Source organism: Aspergillus uvarum, assembly GCF_003184745.1.
Source record: "Aspergillus uvarum CBS 121591 unplaced genomic scaffold BO82scaffold_25, whole genome shotgun sequence".
Taxonomy (NCBI): domain Eukaryota; kingdom Fungi; phylum Ascomycota; class Eurotiomycetes; order Eurotiales; family Aspergillaceae; genus Aspergillus; species Aspergillus uvarum.
In genome coordinates this window covers 12,135-30,941 of record NW_020291322.1, presented here as the reverse complement: position 1 = coordinate 30,941, position 18,807 = coordinate 12,135, and the positions used below count along the sequence as shown (strand labels likewise).

The following is an 18,807-nucleotide window of genomic DNA, read 5'->3' as shown; positions in this document are numbered from 1 at the left end:
GGCCACCTAATTTTCTGGGTCGGATAAGAATCCAAGCGATCTGGTGGGGCAAAAGGAGAAGCTCTTAATCCTTGGCAAGGCTTCTACCGGATTGGCATACAGATATAGAGCAATCTACACCACTACTGCAATGGCACGCCGCTCCAATCTGAAAGAACATCTTTTACATCAAATAACTTCCAATTCCTAAATGACCCTAATCGCTGGAATAAAGCATCACAATGGCCCCAAGAAATGAGACTTACACTCGGATGAACCGGAACGTCCCAGGTAAAAGCATAGGCAAATGTGGAGAAGCCAAAACCGGGCCCACTTGACTATTGCATTTCAACCACGGACCAGCCTCAGAGCCTCTAGGTATACAGTAGACCTTTTCCATTGATTGCTCTTGAAAACTAATTTTTTTACAAGTGACTGTTGCTGTTCGTCTCAGGATGATAACTTTACGACCCTCCCGCCGCTAGGCTCGCAGGATTAATTTGTTGAAATTCATCAATCCCCTGAGCCAGGAAGTCATTTTACGCCTTAACAAAAACCTATTTGCACTTAATCAATGTTTTCTATCACAGGGGCCGCAGTGCCCCCGTTGCTTACCCTCTTCTTGTCAGTTTTTACGATCTCCGAGGCTGTGTCTGTAGCTACGGCTGTGATACCGACATCAAGTGCGTCTACCACTGGAGCAGAAACAACTGCGGTCAATTTACGCTGTGACCTCAGTAACTCTGGCACCAAGACCTACATCACCAAAGCTAATGATACCTGTATCACTGTCTCAATCGCGGCCAATGTGTCAACTTCGATGCTGGCAGATATAAATGCACTGGGAACTGGTTGTCACTATTTGAGATCAAATCAGGAGCTCTGTCTTCCAGGCGTTTGCGATATCTACCTAGTCCAGTCAAACGACACGTGTGACACTATCCTGTCCAGTCTTTCCAGGCAGGTCTCGCTACCTGTGTTCCAGGCATGGAATCCAAGTATCAATTCACAGTGTTCAAATTTGGCTTCGCTATCAGGCGAGTATATATGCCTGAGGTAAGTTAGAATGCAAGACGAATTCTATACTATCTGCAATTTTGATTGACTGATGCGTTGATTCACAGTCCCCCAGGAAGTGTGCTTGTGCCAACCAGCTTCCCCCTTAAGGCCGCCAGTTCTGCTGTGTAAGTCATCCAGGTCCTCACCTATATCTCTTTCCTGCTGATACATAGGCTACTTTGGCAGTGCTGTCCCCACAGATGCGGTCACGACATCTAACACTGACTGTGGCTACTGGTATACCATTCAAAATGGTGATACTTGTGATACTGTAACAACCACATTTGGCATTAGTTCTCAAGACTTCTACTTTCTAAACCCCCAACTAGGAGGCGATTGCTCAGATCTGTGGGAAGGGAACAGTTATGTGAGCAGCCCCATTTCCCTTCTTTACAAGTCAAGAACACCCTCACTGACACTTTGACCCTTCTCGAGCTAGTGTGTGGAGGCTATTGGCAATATTCAGGCATATACTGGATATCCTTCAACGACCCGCTCAGCATATACTACTCTGGCGTCAACCATTAATTTAAATGCTACCGCTACAAGCAAGGGAAACATGACGTGAGATGCATTGTGAGACTCTGTGGTTTCTCAAGCTAATATGGAAATTCTAGCTGGCTCCTTCCAACGACTGCCACTTACCCTACCACAACGGCGATCTACAATTCTACTGCAGTCAAGCTCACAAGCAACTACACTCTCTGCACCCAGGCCATGGCTTACTACAATGTCTCTCTCGAAGAGCGATTGACCTCAGAAATGCTCGACGATACAGCTTGGCTGGCAGAGTATGACAGGGTGTGTCTCCTTGATCTCTCACAGCCGTTACCCACACAGCCATTCAACACTAGCATTCCCCTCGGATCACCAATCGCGAGTCAGACCAGTCTATCAACTGCGTTGGTTAGAACCTCGATAGCCCCAACGGGGCAAACATCTTCAGAGATGACAATCACTACGTCGAAGACTACTACAGAAGCCAGAACATCATCTTCCACGCTTGTATCGACTTCGACGAGTTCATCATTATCCACCAAACCTAGCACTACCAGCGTTAGCATTTCCCCTGACGGCACCTGTGGTGAGTCCTACGGGTACACCTGTGCTGGCTCGCAATTCGGAGATTGTTGTAGCAAATGGGGTTATTGGTGCGTGAACACTCAGTGATGAAGGAAACAAAGCTGAGCAGGAAATTGACCTTTATGTTCCAGTGGTTCGACAAGTGATTACTGCGGAAGTATTTGTGATCCAACCTTTGGAAATTGCGGTATGTTCAACGTTATACAAGCCTCCGCCTGTGATATCCCTGCTAAATTCAATCCTCTGCTACCACAGAATCGAATATCTCTTCCAACGGCCTCTGCGGAGCAGCTAACGATGATTATACCTGTTTAGGATCGCAGTTTGGAAGCTGCTGCAGTATTTACGATTACTGGTATGTAAAATATAAAAGAAGAAGAACTAGAAGAACAGCTGTCTTTCTAATACTTCAAGGGGGCTTTTAATTTGACTACTGACTTTTCAACAGTGGCTCAAGCACGGACTATTGTACCGCAAGCACGTGTGATGGTTCATATGGGGAATGTGACTCATAAGCACATCAAATTTCTTCCAGATAGCATTTAAGAGAGTATGATGAACAAAAGTAAAATTCTATGCTATCAAGAGTATCCTATAGTAACCTCATATTATAAGTAATCCCAATTAAACAGATTTTTGCCGTATAACGAACTGTAGAACCACCGGGTTTGTTCTACTATACGAAATTCGGTGTATTACTTCTTAATGAAGATTGTTAAACTTATCTGTCTCTATATACAATATCTATTATATTAATTAGGTATAATTACCTATTTGGGGATATTTCTTTTGGAAATCTTTAGTAAAAAATCTAAGAATCTGGTAATATTTACTTAGTCAGCATTCTCTCAAAAACTAATAAGATCATGTGAAAGCTGTTTTATATACATTTGATAAAACAAATATCTCGATATAACAATCAAAGAAGCCGTCTCAATTAATTTATTACATTGTGAGGTTACTGTAATCACTGTTCGTAATCGAAATTTTCATAGATGGGTCTTCCAATCGATAGTTCTACGCTAAAAACCAACTAATTTGCCCCACCAGCCCCCAGCACACATCAGCGCTCGGCAGGAGGTTATTGGTGATCTGAACTGATGATCCCTTGCCTATAAATAGCGATATCTACCCGTCCATCTTCTGCACGTATCGTCTTTTAGCTCCTCCCCTAATAAGATGCAAGCTCTTCTTTCACCAGCGCATGTGTGGCCTGGTGGTATCCCATCTGCTGTCCACCTACACCCGGATAGCGAGCTGGATGCGGATGATTTGCTAGAAGAGATTAGAGGCTGGTGCCTGTTCTTAAAGGTAAATCTTATCCTATGTAGGCATAGAAATGCCCGAAACTGACATAATCTAATCCCACCCTACCTAACAGGAAACTTGGAATCCTTCTTTTGACCCAGAAGAGGATAGGACACAACGACGGACTCTGGTGGAGAGATGGGCGGTTGCGGATCAGAGCTTTCGTGATGTAGAGACCCCCGTATGGGCGCATAACCTGCAGAGTGAATGGGGAGCCTAACTTCAAATTTACTTTTCCTAGTCATATCATTCACGTGCACCGCTTTCAGAACTAACCGATTTCCATGGCTCATCGGATTCTAAGCGCTTTGTTTGTCTAGTGGACAAGCCCTACAAGCCTGAGAACTATTCCCGCATTACCAAGCTCCTGATCTTACTGTACATCCACCTTCAGAATACAGTCAGTCATCCGCTGAGCTACAACCCAGCAATCCCTGCTCCGCAGCTCCCAGCATGGATGATCGATCCCGTCGTGAATGATGACTATAGGCGACTTCTGGTTGCAGAGAACCTGCCTACGAGCTACTACCTCGAAACACCTCATTTCAGCGGGATGGCGATGACCCGCGCTGGTAACGTCGTCTTTCCTCGCCTCGACGCGTATGAATATGTTGTGATCGACAATCAGAGCTGCGAAGACGGGCGCCTCTGCTTGCTCAATTTCGCCCTCAATGGGCAAGTTGCCTACCAGACGCGTGTACTCCCATACCACTTGGGTCCCCTTACATCACTACGCTACGGATTGGGCCATCTATGGAGCGAGCTCATGGACGAGAGACCCGAGGCAAGGCGAGCTGCCAATAAGCCGTACGTGATTGGTGTATTGTTTTCTGTTCTGAGTGAACCACAGACTGACGATTATGAAACCTTAGAATTGATCTTCATCCGCCGCTCTTGGAGATTATGGCAAAGCTCAGCCAGCGGGGGGACCTGCAATCGTTTAATGACTACACCCCAGCGGAGTGGGCCGAGGAGTTTGAGCGATTCGCCCCGGGGTATTTGCAGTACGAGCAGCAGGGTCGGGTCGATGAATACAGCTGGGATCATCTGGTAGATGTATCAAAAGATCCATTTGTTACCTATAATCATCTTCGCAATGCCCGACGGCTTGCTGAATTGCAGAGACGAGGTCCTGTTTAATTGAGCTCTGCCTCTGCCTTCGGTTTACTTGTCTGATTACCAGACAAACGATGCAGGCGAGGCATATATCACTTTAATTGCCCCCAATTCAAGAAGCTCTTCAGTTGTTCACACGTTTAGTACAGGTTCTAATTATCATGATGGTCCGAATGTCTCTAGCCTTTGACCACAACTTGAAAGATCGATGTCAGACTATAATTTATTATTCGTAGAATTGTATCGAGTGCTGTATGGCTAATACTCACCCTTCCCTTTCCACAACTCCATCACCCGCCGAGATCATCATCAGCAATTATCTTCACCAGGAAACTGTCGTTGTATCGTTGACTTACCAGGGGTGTTGATATCGCAACCAAGAGAAATTGTCACTTTGGGGTCGAGGTATTTGATCCTTCCCTGCTCTGCGCTCCATCACTTACCATCTTGAAATATCTTACCCACCAGATTCAGAGGAAGCCTTCTGATGAAGATGAAGTTCGGAGTGTCTCCAACCTATGAGCTACTGGGAGGTCGAGATTCCGATACCCTCGATGACGACCGACAAGGTACGAAAAGCGAGAATGGAGCACTTCTTGCGAAAAAATATCTCGGGGCGAGAATCCCTATCAACGACACCGTTGGTTTCTTTGGCTAAATGCTACCGTCTTTGCAATGTCATTGTTTCTCTTTGCCATGACCGCAAGCATTGTCCGGAGCAGCAGCGTCCCAAACCAGCTATTGCGGAAAACCTCCCAATATTGTGAGGGTGACCCATACTTGGCCGTAATATTCAGTTCGCTAACGGCTGGCAGCCCCCATCTTCGATCGACTGGACATTCCCCTCATCGACAAAAAGATGAATGCGACATTGGTGGAGCCGGATCCCCTACCAATCTACCGCCAGCCACCCAGCCCCGAGGTGGACGAAGCCTGGAACCGACTGGCAAACATCAGGCCCATCGCCATCATTCGCGATGACGTGGTCAAGCTGGGTAGAGATCCCGAGCAAGCGGCGAAATGGCCTGAAAGGTTTGGCTTCGGATCCGAGGCATACATTGGACGGATCGACGTCTTCCATCAAATTCATTGCCTGGATTGGCTACGCCGGGAGGCGTACTTTGACCACTACTATGAGAAGAAATGGCCGCCGGGGACTCCGTCGTCGGACATGCACCGGACCCATATCTCCCATTGCACCTACCTGCTGCTCCAGAACCTCATGTGCACCGCGAATGTCGACATCTACACCCACTACTGGGCGGATGCGCAGCTGAACGCCTTCCCCGACTTCAGCGTCAACCACAAATGCCGGGATTTTGACGCCATCTTGCGTTGGCAGGAGGAGAACTCGGTCGATGTGGCCGAGTTTGCTGCCATCCGGAAGCCACCTGATGCAGCGGCCAGGGTGATGTCGCATCGATTCAAGGAGCTGTTTGGTTGGTATAATTCCAACCCCGATGATGGCTCTGATAGTGGGATAATTGGATAATGATAACCACCATGTAAGCGGTTGTGGAGGCCAATATCAAGGTCGATGATCGGCTCAGCACTAGTACTTGGAGTAAGTCTGAGAGCGGGGTTGGGTAGAGACTAAGGGTCCGGGGTATGTCTGCTTTCTTATCAAGCATTTAGGCTACTGCATGGTGTGCTTGATTGCGTTTGATTACGCTCGGCCACCGATCCCTGCTAGCGCCATTAACGGCTGAGAGAACAAAGGTACGATGTATGCTTTCGAAACAGGAACCACGCGATGTAACCTAGAAGATTAATGGCTCAAGCCACCTTACATGGAAGCCTAGAACTCGACAAGGCAGCTTTGGGGGCTTCCACCGTATACGGATTCATTATTGTAAAGGGAACTTCTCCGTTGCTCCTGCCCCAACCAGCTGAACGTGGGATGCGGACACGAAACATGTCCTACTCAACACGCTTCCTCTATAGCATCTCAGCAGCATTGATATTCCTTCTTTTCGTCACTATCGGTGTCGTATTCAATTCAGTGGGCAACTGGAGCAGCCTCTCACAACCCTTCCAGTTCCATGTTTGTGCCAGCGAGCCTCCTCCCCCACCTCCAGTCATTCGCAAATTCCAGCCATTGACCTCGAAAACCTCATGGGAATCACTTCTTCTCCCCCAAAATGGCGGCATCCTCAAGGTCCGAACAAGCAATAACACCGTAACCGACTACGGGATCTCCATGTTCCACCAGCTCCACTGTCTGACGGTTCTTCGTGGGCTGATATTCCCTGAGACGACCCATCATCACGGAAGGCCCACAACATCACCTTCACACTCGGGCGATGCTCATGAAGACGCTGTGCATTGGGAGCATTGCTTCGATTACATTGCACAGGTGAGTTGCTTGTGATGAACTTGGTGACGCCCCCATCATCCTGACAGTGGGAAGGCTATAATCTGTGCGGCAGACGACACTATCGAGCCGCCTCGCTCGGCTGTCGATGAAGATGGAAAACGCGTCTTGATTATCGATGGGTTGGGACATCCGCATCAGTGCAGAGACTCGGAGTTGTTATGGAGGGCTGTCCAAGATAGTGAAGTTCATCCTGTTGAGCTTGCTCGAGTAAAGGGCACAGTTAGCTACAGTGAGATTCTGCTCGATAATTGATTATCAGACATGTCGGGATATCTGTATGATATATAAGTCTGCCTAGTAGAAGGTGAATGGCTAGGGTTTCAGGCCGCGTCCAGGCGTCCAGGCAGCCACGCGCTTGCGTCGATTGACCAGGGACCCCGGTCAGTCACATGTCCAGCTTATCTCTCCTTCTCGCCATCAACTTCCAATCTTCAAATATCACTCTCTCCTCTCTCCTCTCTTTCAAATTATCACCCACCACCTTCTTTTGTGTCTGGATGCTAAACCTCGAACCATACCATGGCAGCCAGCTGCTCGCCCGTAGCGGACAACTCGTTTGGTCCGACCATCGCCTGTCCAGCCATCTTTGACTTCGCTCTGCTGTTCGAACAAAGTATCCTATCCATCGGCCCATCGGCCATTTTCCTCCTCGTGGTTCCTTGGCGGATCTGGTCGCTCTACACAGCAAACATCAAAACGGTCTCCAACAAGGCCCATTGGCGCAAGCTTGTCCGTCGTACCTCTATCTGATCGTCATTGGCACATATGCTAACTGTTGGACTGGCTAAATGAAGGCTGTTGCGGTCTGCCTCGTCGGTCTACAGATAGCCTCGGTGGTCGAATGGGCGCGCCACAACCTCATCAGGACGGCCCTCCCTGCCATCGTCTTATCGCTGCTCGACTCCATATGCATCAGTGTCCTAACAACCCTCGAACACGACCGTTCACTACGCCCGTCATCGCTTCTGAGCATCTATCTTCTAGTATCAACGCTCTTCGATGCCGTGCAAGTGCGCACCTTATTCATCCGGCACTACCCATCTCCTTTGCCAGCACTAGCTGCCGCATCCGTTGCATTAAAGCTTGTTCTACTGACGTTGGAAGCCCAAAGTAAACGCAAGTATCTGAAGTCACGATTTCGTGTCGCCTCACCCGAGTCGATCAGTGGAATCTTCGCTCGCACTGTCTTCTGGTGGCTGAACGGCCTATTCCTTAGAGGGTTCCGAAAGCTTCTGACGGTCGAGGATCTATTTCCGACGGACGAAGACTTGAACTCAAGCCGCCTGGAACGAGAAATCCGAAGAGCGTGGGGCAAATGTATGTTTCTCTTTCGCTGCTCTGGTCTGTGGCATTCTTACTGACTATTGACAATTGCAGACCGATCTAGCCGTACACGCAGCCTCATCTATGCGACCGTGATCAGTCTGCGCTGGGCAATTCTTCGAACGATATTCCCGAGACTATGTCTGATCGGATTTAGCTACGCGCAGACGTTTTTTATCCAGCGTGCAATCGAGCATCTACACAGACCTGACACTCAGCTGACAAGAAACGAGAACTATGGCTTGATCGGGGCCGCAGCGCTTATCTATGGAGGAATTGCTGTATGTGAATCCTAGTCAATCAACCGAAGCATTTCTAACTGATCTTAGATATCGACGGTGCATTACAAACACCAATTATTCCGGATGATCACTATGTTCCGAGGCGCAGCCGTCGCTTTGGTCTACGACCACACCATGGCCCTTGCGGATGGCCCTCGCGATGATTCGGCTGCTGTAACCCTTATGAGTACTGACGTTGACATGATCGCACGGTCGCTCGAGCAAATCAGCGAGACATGGGCTCGACTGGTGGAGATTGCCATTGGTATCTGGCTCTTAGAGCGACAACTTGGTGCCGTTTGCGTCGCCCCAATTCTTGTGATTCTCTGTAGGTTCCCTTCCGTCTTTGTGATTCCTCGTATCTGAGACATTGCTCTGCCATAGTGTGTACATCCGTCCAGACGTATATGGCAACTTTCATGCCTGCAAGGCAGAAGGTCTGGGTCGGCGCTATCCAGCGCCGTGTGAGCATAATTTCCACGGCGCTGCGGTCGATGAAAAGCGTCAAGATGCTTGGACTGTCTGAGACGCTCGCCACAACTCTTCAGGCACAAAGAGAGCGAGAGCTAGATTTGTCTAAAGATTTCCGATGGTTGATCGTGTGGCTGAACGTGGTTGGTAAGTGTCTCGCCTAGTCCTTGCATTCGTCCGAGTCGACTGACTGTAGGAAGCGAGCCTGCCTCAAATGTGCGCCTCTCTTGTCACATTCGCGGCTTTCGTTATCCGTGCAAATATCGACCATTCGGATACACTGTCGACCGTGCAGGCTTTCACATCTCTCGCGATCATTAGTCTGATCACGAGCCCGGCGCTACAGCTCCTGGCGTCGATTCCGGCCGTGACAGCCGCTTTGGGTGCTTTTGACCGTATCCATAAATACCTTGCTTCTCCTTCCGTGGAATTCTCACCGTCAGCGGATGACCCCGACCATGTGGCAAATAGCTCTAGTAGTCACGAGTCAATGGTGGAATTGAAAGCATCGGCATCCAAAACACAGCCGAACTCCGGTCAAATTGTTCTTCAGATGACGGACGCGTATATTCATCCGATTCCTGGATCTGACTTCTCTCTAGCAGAGATTAACTTCACCATCAAAAGAGGTACTGTGACGATGCTTATTGGTCCTGTTGGGAGTGGAAAGTCTACCCTTCTGAAAGCAGCGCTGAGTGAACTACCCTGTGAGCGAGGAACAATGACAAGATTATGGCGAGATGCTGGCTACTGCAGCCAACATCCCTGGCTTCAGAACACCACCATTCGCAATAATATCTGCGGTTACTCAGAGATGGATGTCAAATGGTACAAAGAGGTCCTGAGGGCATGTGCATTAGAGCAGGACATCTCCCGAATGCCGCAGGGAGATAAGTCTGTGGTCGGCAGTGGGGCCCTCAAGCTGAGCGGAGGACAGAAACAGCGTCTCGTACATCACCAACTTCTATGATTGTTGCTTCGTACTGACATTCTCACAGGCAATCGCCCGAGCCATTTATTCGCGGAAAGGGCTTTTGGTACTTGATGATGCCTTGAGCGCTGTTGACATGAAGACGGCACAGTATGTTCTTGAGGCATGTTTTGGTCGCAATGGAATTTGCCGCCAAATTGGTACGACTGTGATTATGGCAATTCATACAGGTCAGTGCAGGCCAAGATAATCCCGAGAACCATATCTAAGTCTTAATTTAGACCAGTATTCGCATGTCGCGGATCACATCCTCATGTTGAATTCGAACGGACGTATCGAGAAGCAAGGCTCTGTTGGGAGCTTAGGTTTAATCTTGCAACCATTTACACATGCTACGGAGGCCAGTTCAGAAAGCCCGACTGCCGAAGATGAGAGTGGAGACAAGTCTGCCTCTACGAAAAAGGTGGAGACCCTCACTGTTGACGACGTAGCCGATATAGCTCGCCGCACAGGCGATATCGCAGTTTACACGTATTACATGAGGGCCATCGGATGGCCCAGCATCTTGGGAGCTTGTCTGATTATTGTCGTGCATACATTTTCCTCTACCTTCCCTCGTAAGTATATCCGCATTATGCATCCTACTCTGCTAATTGGGCTCCAAGAGGTATGGCTGGAACTATTCACGAACGACGATGGCCGAAAAGCCGCACAGTTCATCGGTATCTATGTTCTGCTTGCCGTAGCTGCCTCAGGGTCACAGGGGCTTATGATATGGTAAGCCTCTAGTATGATCCACCTTGTATGTCTAGCTAAGTATTGATCCAGGCAAATCATGATCAAGATCGTCATCAAGTCGGGATTAGAGCTACACCGGGTTCTTGTCCAAACTGTAGTCGATGCGCCGATGCATTTCTTTGCTGGGGTTGATTCCGGCGTCATCTTGAATAGGTTCAGCCAGGACATGACCCTTGTAGATGCTGTCCTACCCACCATGGCTTTTGGAACGGTCTTGAGTATGTCGAATCATTGCTACTCACTCCATTCTAACGCTAATCTCACTTTCAGGTGTTGCACAATGTTTTGCCCAAGTTGCGCTTATATCACTGGGCTCGAGCTACATGGCTGTGACGATAATCCCGTGTTTGCTGGTACTATACTGCGCGCAGAAAGTCTACCTGCGAACTTCCAGACAGCTCCGATTCCTCGACCTTGAAGCTAGAAGCCCCCTTTATACACTATTCGTGGAGACTCTCGAGGGTCTGTCTACCATCCGAAGCTTTGGATGGCAACGGCCATTTGTGGCAGGGTGCTTACGCCGACTCGACGATTCGCAAAAGCCATACTATCTTCTCTATTGTATTCAGCGGTGGCTTAACATTGTTCTCGACCTCCTCGTTGCCGCTCTAGCTGTGATCCTAATTGCACTGGCCACGTCGTTACGTGACTCCACCGATCCAGGAAAGCTCGGTGTCTCCTTGACCGCAATTATGGCTTTTAGTCAGACCCTGCAAGAGTTGGTGTCCAGTTGGACTTCTCTGGAAACCTCCCTTGGTGCGATTGCAAGGACAAGGTCTTTCGAGATGAAGACACCCTCTGAGCATGATGCTCGGGAAAGGCTGGTTCCGCCACCAAGCTGGCCTGCTGATGGACGGATTGAGATCAACTCACTTTCTGTCTCATATGAGTACGTGTTTCATCTCTCGTCCCTCCACATATAAAACTAACGTTCATTGAAATCCACAGCGGAACCACGCGCGCATTAGACAATGTTTCTCTGAGCGTCAAAGCTGGAGAGAAAGTCATGATCTGTGGACGGACTGGCAGGTGAGTTTCCCGTTGTATATAGGATATTTATATAGCTACATCTCACTAACCTCTGCACAGCGGCAAGAGCACGCTCATCTCTGCCCTCATGCGTCTTCTTGACCCTCTAAGCGGCACGATCTCCATCGACGGGATGGACATCTCCACCATCCCCCGCAACGAGCTTCGCTCCCGCGTCATCGCCATCCCGCAGGACCTTTTTCTTCTCCCTGGCTCCATCCGCTTCAACCTGGACCCTACCGGCCGTGCAGCGGACTCGACTCTGCTTTCAGCTCTAGAACAGTGCAATCTTCTGGCTGTGGTTACAGCGCGCGGAGGCCTGGACGAAGAACTGACATCTGCTTCTTTGTCCCAAGGCGAGCAGAGGCTGTTCGCACTGGCGGTGGCTTTGGTGCGCAAGTGGAATCGCGAGCGTGAGTCTGCGGGAGGAGAAGGTAGCGGCGGAATCTTGATCCTGGATGAGGCGACCAGCGGCACCGACGTTGCGACTCACGCTTTAATGCAGCAGGTGGTCGACGAAGATTTTAGGGGGTATACGGTTCTGCAGATCTCGCATCGGCCTGATGAGGTCCGGGGTGTTGATCGGTTGGTTGAGATGAAGGATGGGCGGGTGGTGAAAGGGTAGGCTTGTTCAGGGCAGTTGGCACCCTGATATATCATCTCGATGCTTATGTCGTCCAGTGCTGATATCACTCTTGCAACCTTCTTCCGATGATCAATAGCTTTCTTAATCTTATTAATAAGATCATACTATTCTTCCCGCGTGATTGCCTGTGCGACATCCTTTTAATGCTATTTCCAATGAACACATCTTTTGCTGGAGTCGTATGGTCCGGTCCCAAGGCCATTCTGACGGATCGATGGGAGTGCAGAAATCCGAGTCTGACTCGAAGTCAAACTGGATCGTCCGCCGTGTCCTTTTGGCAGGTATGCTCCTGCGCTTATTATCATGAGAAGTGGTATCGCAGCCTTCCTCGCTCTACAAGACGTCGCCCTACCCCTCAATAGAATCTGTGGTATTTTTGAGACTTTCTGGAAATGAACTCTGGAAATGAACATGGCTTTACCTGGCCAAGCATGCATGGTTAAACATAGGTGGCTCATAGCTAAGACGCTCTGACCCAGAGTTTGCCCCAGTAAGAATACTTCATTTTGCCCCGGAGACGGACGTCGGACTGACGTGGCTCCACCCCCTGAGTGCTGCCTTGCCATTTTCCAGTCTACATCGCCTCTCACTGGCGCTCCGATGCTAACGGACGCTGACAATGGCCAGGGTTTCCAGGTTACATGCAAGCCACCGACCGGGGGGTGGGGGGCGGGGAGGGGCAAACAATTGGATCGAATCAGCTCAACAATGCGATGAACCATCTCATCAAACAAGGCTTACATGCATATCGAACAGTACTACTGTCCTCCAACCATTTTAACAAGGGTTGAGGAAGGCATCGACGCGTGATATTACGGAGCAGGTCGAGTGTGTGGGCATGGTTCTCTGCCTGCCCGAATGTCCGATATATCAATATACCCGATAGTCCCGTTTCCTCGCATAGCATTCAATTACTATCAGAAATATCCAGGATAATACCCTTCTTTAGGTCGCCAATATGTCCGGATCAAGCGCGTCACTTCGAAGCAGTCAGTCGGATTATTCTCACGACTCTTCTGATTCGCTCCCGCCGAATCCCCCAATGCTCCGCCAGAAGCCTTCGAACTTGCCCCGCCGGACCCCTCGACTATCCCAGCAACCACCGACGAAACCCGGTCTATCACAGACCCGACGACTCTCGAACCGCCTGGATTCCGTCAGACGTCGTGTTTCGAGTGTACAAGAACACCACCAGGCACACTCGGAGAATACCGGTCAAAGCAGCCCACCCCAACATTCACGACCCAACGAGCAGGACAGGCATCACGACGAGGGGTTGCAGGCCGGGACAGAAGGACCCAGTTTCGATGGCCTGATAAGATGCCTCCCGGACAAATGGAATGAGGTTCAGGCCTCGAGGCGCGAGGATGGGCAGAAGATCGCTTCCTTACAACAGGTGCTGCAAGAGGAGCGGGAAAGAAACCGGGAGCTCCAAGCGCGGTTGGCCGAATGCGAGGATTCCACAGCGCGGGAACGGCAAGCACGTCGAGAAGAGACTAAAGCCCTTCAAGATCAGATCGTCCAGCTTGAAAACAAGTTGGGGAACGCGGTGAGGACCTTGACGGAGGCCGAGATCAAAGGGGCGAGGCTCCAAAAGAAAGCAGATCTGCTGCAAGTCCAGGTGACTAAGCAGAACGACCTGCTTTCCACATATGACGCCCTGAGGTCTAAACATAACGTCCTGAGTTCCAAATATGACGAATTGCTTTCTAAACATAACGATCTGCAAAAGGACTTCGCCGAGATTAAGGAATGGGAAACCTCGGCGACGAATGCAGCCAATGAGGAGAGAGAAACAAGCGCAGAACTTCAGACACTGAACAATAGCTTGGAAGAAGGCTTGCGAGTTGCAAGAGCAAGAATCGAAACATTGACCGAAGAGAAGGCGGAACTTGCGCAAAACAAGGAAATGACCACTTTGCTTGCGAACAATTTCCACGTACTGAAAGCACAGATCGCCAGCTTACAGCAGATAACCGAGACCATCGGCAATCCGCGAGTTTCTGTCGTTGAAAACAAGATTGAACGTGAAGTCCAGGCTAATGAAGCGTTTCGCGCGTTTGCGACCTCGCGTCTTCAATCCATGAATGAGAGGACTGAGACATTGGCGGCTTATCCTGAAGAAAAAATCCTGCCGATCTTGAAGGGAATCCAGAACGGCACGAGCTCAAATCGTGAGAGGTTGCAAGAGCTTGCTTCTGCGCTGGACCGAAGAATCCAAGATGACTTGGCCAACAGCCTTTGCCAGCGCTTCGACTCGATCTTCGAATGCCGTTTTGGATCACTGGAATCTAAGATGAATGATAGGAATGACAGCGATCAGGTACTAATTGCAGTGAATAAACTTGTAGACGCGCTCGATAGATTGCGTTCTTTGTCGACGGTGGAGAGGGTCGAGGCTTTGGAGAGACAAGTGTCAAGTCTTGAGGACAAATCGTCTCAGCGAGAGATGGAGGCCACCCATTCCCCATCCGACACTGCAGCCTGCCTGTGGGTCAGTATCCCTGGGAGCGACAAGTCGACCATCCTGAAAATTCTTGCCCAGTGTCAGCAAGCCGCGGCAGGTGACATCGATTCCCCTGTGGTCGCGGAGACAGGAGAGCTCCCCAGCCCCGAGATCCGATCAAGTGCGCCGCAACGCGAAGTGTCCGGCAAAGCAGCCCAGCTATCCTGGCGACGACGTGGCAAAGTGTAAGTTCAATGGGCACCACTTCATGTTTTCGGGAAAGATACTGAGTTAAAATATCCCTAGCTTTGTCAGGGGAAATGGTCAATGGAATGAGTTGAGCCTGGAGTCTCTCGGCAAGGTTACCGAGCTGATTTGCAAAGCTCTAGCTTTGTGATTCTAGAATGGCCTGCGCATACAGAGATAATGGATACTTTACTGACTGTATTAGTTTGAATTGTGCTTTCTACAATCAAGACTCAGATGCTGGTTCGTCTATCGATGTAGCCACTGGCCTGGTGCCTGCTTGCCCGCCTTGTTGATGTTTGGTGCCTACGTTGCAATTGTTGGAATGGATTCAAGGTTCGCTGTCGGGCTTCCCCGGATCCGCCATGGAAGGACCAGCTCTTATGATACAATTGAGGTAGGATTGTCATGACCATTGTTGGTTGCAAGAGCATTTTCAGAAGGTGAAAGGCGGGTTCTAGGAAAGAGGACATGGTAAGATGAAATGAGTGAATCAGTGAATGAGTGATTGCACCAAACGGTGGGGTACAGAGACGGGGGCTTTCCATGGCGTGCTGCCAATTGGGGTCCCAACTATACAAGGGCCAAACTGGAAGTTCCCAAGCCCAACAAGGTTGACTGATTGAGGCCGGGCTGGCGGTGCAGGATTCATACTGTGAATACGATACCTCAGGGTTGTGACTACTCTGGGACTGAGACAACCGACCAAACAATAAGGGATTGGCTGACTGTCTTTCTTAGTCTGGGTAGTGCTTACCGCCATCAATTATCATTAACACCATTTTAAAAGAACACCTTCATTCTACCTTGTTTCATCAACCAAAACAGCATCACACTCATCAACACCGTACCAAGGTCCACCATCAGCAATGGAGACCTGTTTGGAAGAATTCGGCTCGGAGCTCTTAGAGCGACTGGAAGTCCAGGTCCTTGTGGAACTTCAGAAAACCGACGTCTCTCCTACCGCGGCGGTCCAACGACTCCTTCAGGCCCGCGAGATCCCACCACAGAAGGGGGACGAGCCCCCGAGCAGCAAAAACGCAGGCAATCATGCGTGGTTTACGATATTCTCGCTCGTCGAGCTCGCAAGTCTCACCCCGGCTGCGCAGCAGGTCAAGCTCATCGAGTTCGTCGCCCAGCTCCAAAAGATCCCCGTCATCGACCCGGCCACGGAGCAACAGCTGATAGTGGCCGACGATTTGAACGTATGGACCGATCTCCCCTACCGTCGCATCTACCTGGCTGATAGGTCTGGTTTCCGTGCGTTGACCCCCTCTCTATTTCTCCTTTCCGCCGCTGTCGGATTTGTTGCGCACCCCCACTGACTGGAATCAAGCAGGTAATGTCAAGGGGAATTACACAGAGGCAGAGGAGTATCCCCCAGCCGAGGTCCAGGAGTGGGAGAATCGGAACGCGTTCATGGCGCAGTTGACGGCCGCGGCGGTTGAGCTCGGCCATCCCATGGACTTTTCGCTGTATGGCTGTACGCGTGCCGGAGCGCATTTGAGGAAGAAGGGCTGGTCGAAGAGGCAGTGCGCGCGGCCTGTATCTGGTTCATTCATGCCGGGGCGCGGATGTGGGAGAATTGTCAGGCGCGACAGGGGCTCGGGGATCCACGCTATTTCGACCTACCCCGATTGCGGCGCTGGGAAGAAGGATTGCGGACGGCACAGCGGGAGTTCACTCGGGAGAGTACACAGGAGCTGATCCAGAAGGCATTGACGGAACTCTGGGGGGCTCAGAGCAGGATACACTGAGAAGACTTTCCATGAACTAGTGGTACTTGTGTGCTGTTTTGGCTTTATAGTCTGATATAGGAGTTCTAGTAATAGACCAGTCGCAAAAAATTGCCCGGAGGTATGTACGCCGACATAGAGTCTGCATTTGCATCTGGAATTTTATATCTGTCTGGAAGCTGTTCACCTCTCTTGGATCTTCCTGCCATCCACCACAGAATGATGTAATCCAGATAGAATAGCTTAACTTGTGCTATCGCAGGGTAGAATGATCTTATTACAAGGATTTTTACCACGCACGATCGTGCTGATTTCATATTAGCTGGACATTATCAACGTGCCAGTCCGTCTTTATGAGCCGACTCTGAAGCTTAATTGAGAAGCATGATGCTTAGCTCATAGTGCATCTAAGACCGTGACGGCCTTGAATTATCTTTATTACCAAGTTGGATCCATAAGACTGAACTAAGAAATTGAAGCTGAACAATAGCGATGAGGGGGTGCGGGCGGGGAGGTGCTTAATCATCACACCTGATTCACCTTTAGTTCAGATAGGTACGTAGAAATAGGTACGTAGAATAAGATGATGCCTACGTGGTGCACCAACAGCCGGTGATACTATCCCAACCATGAATGATTAGCTGAATGTTGTTAGGGCATGGAGCGAGTGAGCGGCTCACTTGAATCCGCAGGAAATCCCGAACATAATCTTCTGATTAAGTACATATTTGACTGGGCGAGGACACACTAAGTCACAGAGAAATGGCAGAGTAGCCGAATGGAAATTATGTACAAAATGCTGTTGTTAGTGGGTGGGTGGGTTAAGGCGTAGATAGCAGAGACCATCAGCACACGAGTAAGCACTAGACTTAGGCGTTTCAGGGCACCAGGCCTGTCAACTCAAATGATTCTTGCAGCTGGCGGCTAGTGGACACTAGATCGAGCCCCAGTCGATGTTAGTGTAGTGATTAGATACCTACTAATACTACTACTAGGTGGGTAAAGTACTTCTTCTCACTACTGTAAGCCCTAGAGCCCAGCCTAGAGTGGATACCCACCTTCTCCATTGGCTAACTATGCATGACTGGAGCCCTGGCGCGGTCAGAATCAGTGACTTAGCTGTAATCTGGCCGTGTTATTACTGTCTTAAGTTACTCGAGAACTACCTAGGTATACAGTACGGAAACTACTGTATTGACACATCTGAGCTCCTATAAATACCGCGATCGCAACCCAGGTTGCTTTCTTCGGACAAAATGTCAGCTCATAGTTCCCTACTTACGCATTGATACTCAGTCTATTCCACTCAATTCACCAAAGATGGATTATCAAGTAGACACTCCTCCTCTTGAAGCAGACTACGTGATCGTCGGAGGGGGAACCTCCGGTCTTGTTCTTGCTGCTCGACTGTCTGAGGGAGACTCGGCCCGCTCAGTCATCGTCTTGGAGGCAGGGAAGAATTTAGTCAACTATCCCCGAGCTCAGACTCCTGCCCTCTGGACCATACTGATGGGGTCAGAAGCAGAGTGGCAATATCAGTCCACGCCTCAGGTATGCTTCTTTTGCTTCTCTTGCTTCTTTTGCGACACTCGCCAAAGCACGAATGCTGATTTTGATACTCAGGCAGCTCTCGGTGATTGAGTCACCAAAGAGCCGCATGGCAAGCTAAACTATGTAGACTAAGCACATTGATTAAATTAATAGAACTAAACTAGAATTAGAAAACATTACTGTAATACAATTAGAAATATATTATACTTTATTAATATAAAAAGATTATACACAACCTAGCGAAATTAGCTTCCGCTCCGATCACTGTTCTTCTTTTGCTACTAATCCCAAAGCAGGGATACTAGCGGGAGGCCGTTCATCAGGCTAGGAATTTTCATTCACAGAAGAAATTAATATAAAAACTCTTTTTTTTATAATTAAGTATAGGATATACCGCAGTCTACTACAACATTAAGTAGAAAAACAA

The 18,807-nt window shown here is 49.4% G+C and overlaps 8 protein-coding genes across 8 annotated transcripts; all 8 read left to right on the top strand.

Annotated features, from left to right (window-relative positions):
- Positions 1–221: 221 nt before the first annotated feature.
- On the top strand, positions 222–2,667 carry BO82DRAFT_414320 (LysM peptidoglycan-binding domain-containing protein; the record flags this gene model as incomplete). Its single annotated transcript, XM_025639913.1, has 9 exons — positions 222–270; positions 570–1,035; positions 1,104–1,163; positions 1,225–1,405; positions 1,478–1,602; positions 1,656–2,122; positions 2,253–2,308; positions 2,437–2,476; positions 2,570–2,667. The coding sequence occupies 9 exons, from the start codon at positions 222–224 to the stop codon at positions 2,665–2,667; spliced, it is 1,542 nt and encodes a 513-aa protein (XP_025492130.1).
- A 623-nt stretch (positions 2,668–3,290) lies between these two features.
- BO82DRAFT_334789 (uncharacterized protein) lies at positions 3,291–4,736 on the top strand. Its single transcript, XM_025633274.1, has 4 exons — positions 3,291–3,432; positions 3,503–3,598; positions 3,671–4,236; positions 4,302–4,736. The coding sequence occupies exons 1-4, from the start codon at positions 3,301–3,303 to the stop codon at positions 4,567–4,569; spliced, it is 1,062 nt and encodes a 353-aa protein (XP_025492129.1). The 5' UTR covers positions 3,291–3,300; the 3' UTR covers positions 4,570–4,736.
- A 595-nt stretch (positions 4,737–5,331) lies between these two features.
- BO82DRAFT_354097 (oxidase ustYa family protein) lies at positions 5,332–6,119 on the top strand. Its single transcript, XM_025635126.1, has one exon. The coding sequence runs from the start codon at positions 5,405–5,407 to the stop codon at positions 6,035–6,037; it is 633 nt and encodes a 210-aa protein (XP_025492128.1). The 5' UTR covers positions 5,332–5,404; the 3' UTR covers positions 6,038–6,119.
- Positions 6,120–6,460: 341 nt separating this feature from the next.
- Positions 6,461–7,351, top strand: BO82DRAFT_334788 (uncharacterized protein; the record flags this gene model as incomplete). Its single annotated transcript, XM_025633273.1, has 2 exons — positions 6,461–6,912; positions 6,949–7,351. 2 exons carry the CDS (start codon positions 6,461–6,463, stop codon positions 7,172–7,174), a joined length of 678 nt encoding a protein of 225 aa, XP_025492127.1. The 3' UTR covers positions 7,175–7,351.
- Positions 7,352–7,377: 26 nt separating this feature from the next.
- Positions 7,378–12,678, top strand: BO82DRAFT_334786 (P-loop containing nucleoside triphosphate hydrolase protein). The gene is made up of 13 exons (XM_025633272.1): positions 7,378–7,651; positions 7,717–8,239; positions 8,300–8,526; positions 8,575–8,854; positions 8,911–9,144; positions 9,198–9,946; positions 9,996–10,158; positions 10,210–10,545; positions 10,594–10,705; positions 10,757–10,944; positions 10,997–11,615; positions 11,675–11,755; positions 11,816–12,678. Exons 1-13 carry the CDS (start codon positions 7,442–7,444, stop codon positions 12,378–12,380), a joined length of 4,287 nt encoding a protein of 1,428 aa, XP_025492126.1. The 5' UTR covers positions 7,378–7,441; the 3' UTR covers positions 12,381–12,678.
- Positions 12,679–13,276: 598 nt separating this feature from the next.
- BO82DRAFT_70536 (uncharacterized protein) lies at positions 13,277–15,357 on the top strand. Its single transcript, XM_025641481.1, has one exon. It carries the CDS (start codon positions 13,360–13,362, stop codon positions 15,094–15,096), a length of 1,737 nt encoding a protein of 578 aa, XP_025492125.1. The 5' UTR covers positions 13,277–13,359; the 3' UTR covers positions 15,097–15,357.
- Positions 15,358–15,962: 605 nt separating this feature from the next.
- BO82DRAFT_401848 (DUF3632 domain-containing protein) lies at positions 15,963–16,850 on the top strand (the record flags this gene model as incomplete). The annotated part of the gene is made up of 3 exons (XM_025639281.1): positions 15,963–16,353; positions 16,433–16,576; positions 16,627–16,850. 3 exons carry the CDS (start codon positions 15,963–15,965, stop codon positions 16,848–16,850), a joined length of 759 nt encoding a protein of 252 aa, XP_025492124.1.
- Positions 16,851–18,114: 1,264 nt separating this feature from the next.
- Positions 18,115–18,498, top strand: BO82DRAFT_432044 (uncharacterized protein; the record flags this gene model as incomplete). Its single annotated transcript, XM_025640756.1, has 2 exons — positions 18,115–18,380; positions 18,457–18,498. Exons 1-2 carry the CDS (start codon positions 18,150–18,152, stop codon positions 18,496–18,498), a joined length of 273 nt encoding a protein of 90 aa, XP_025492123.1. The 5' UTR covers positions 18,115–18,149.
- Between the last annotated feature and the right edge of the window lie 309 nt (positions 18,499–18,807).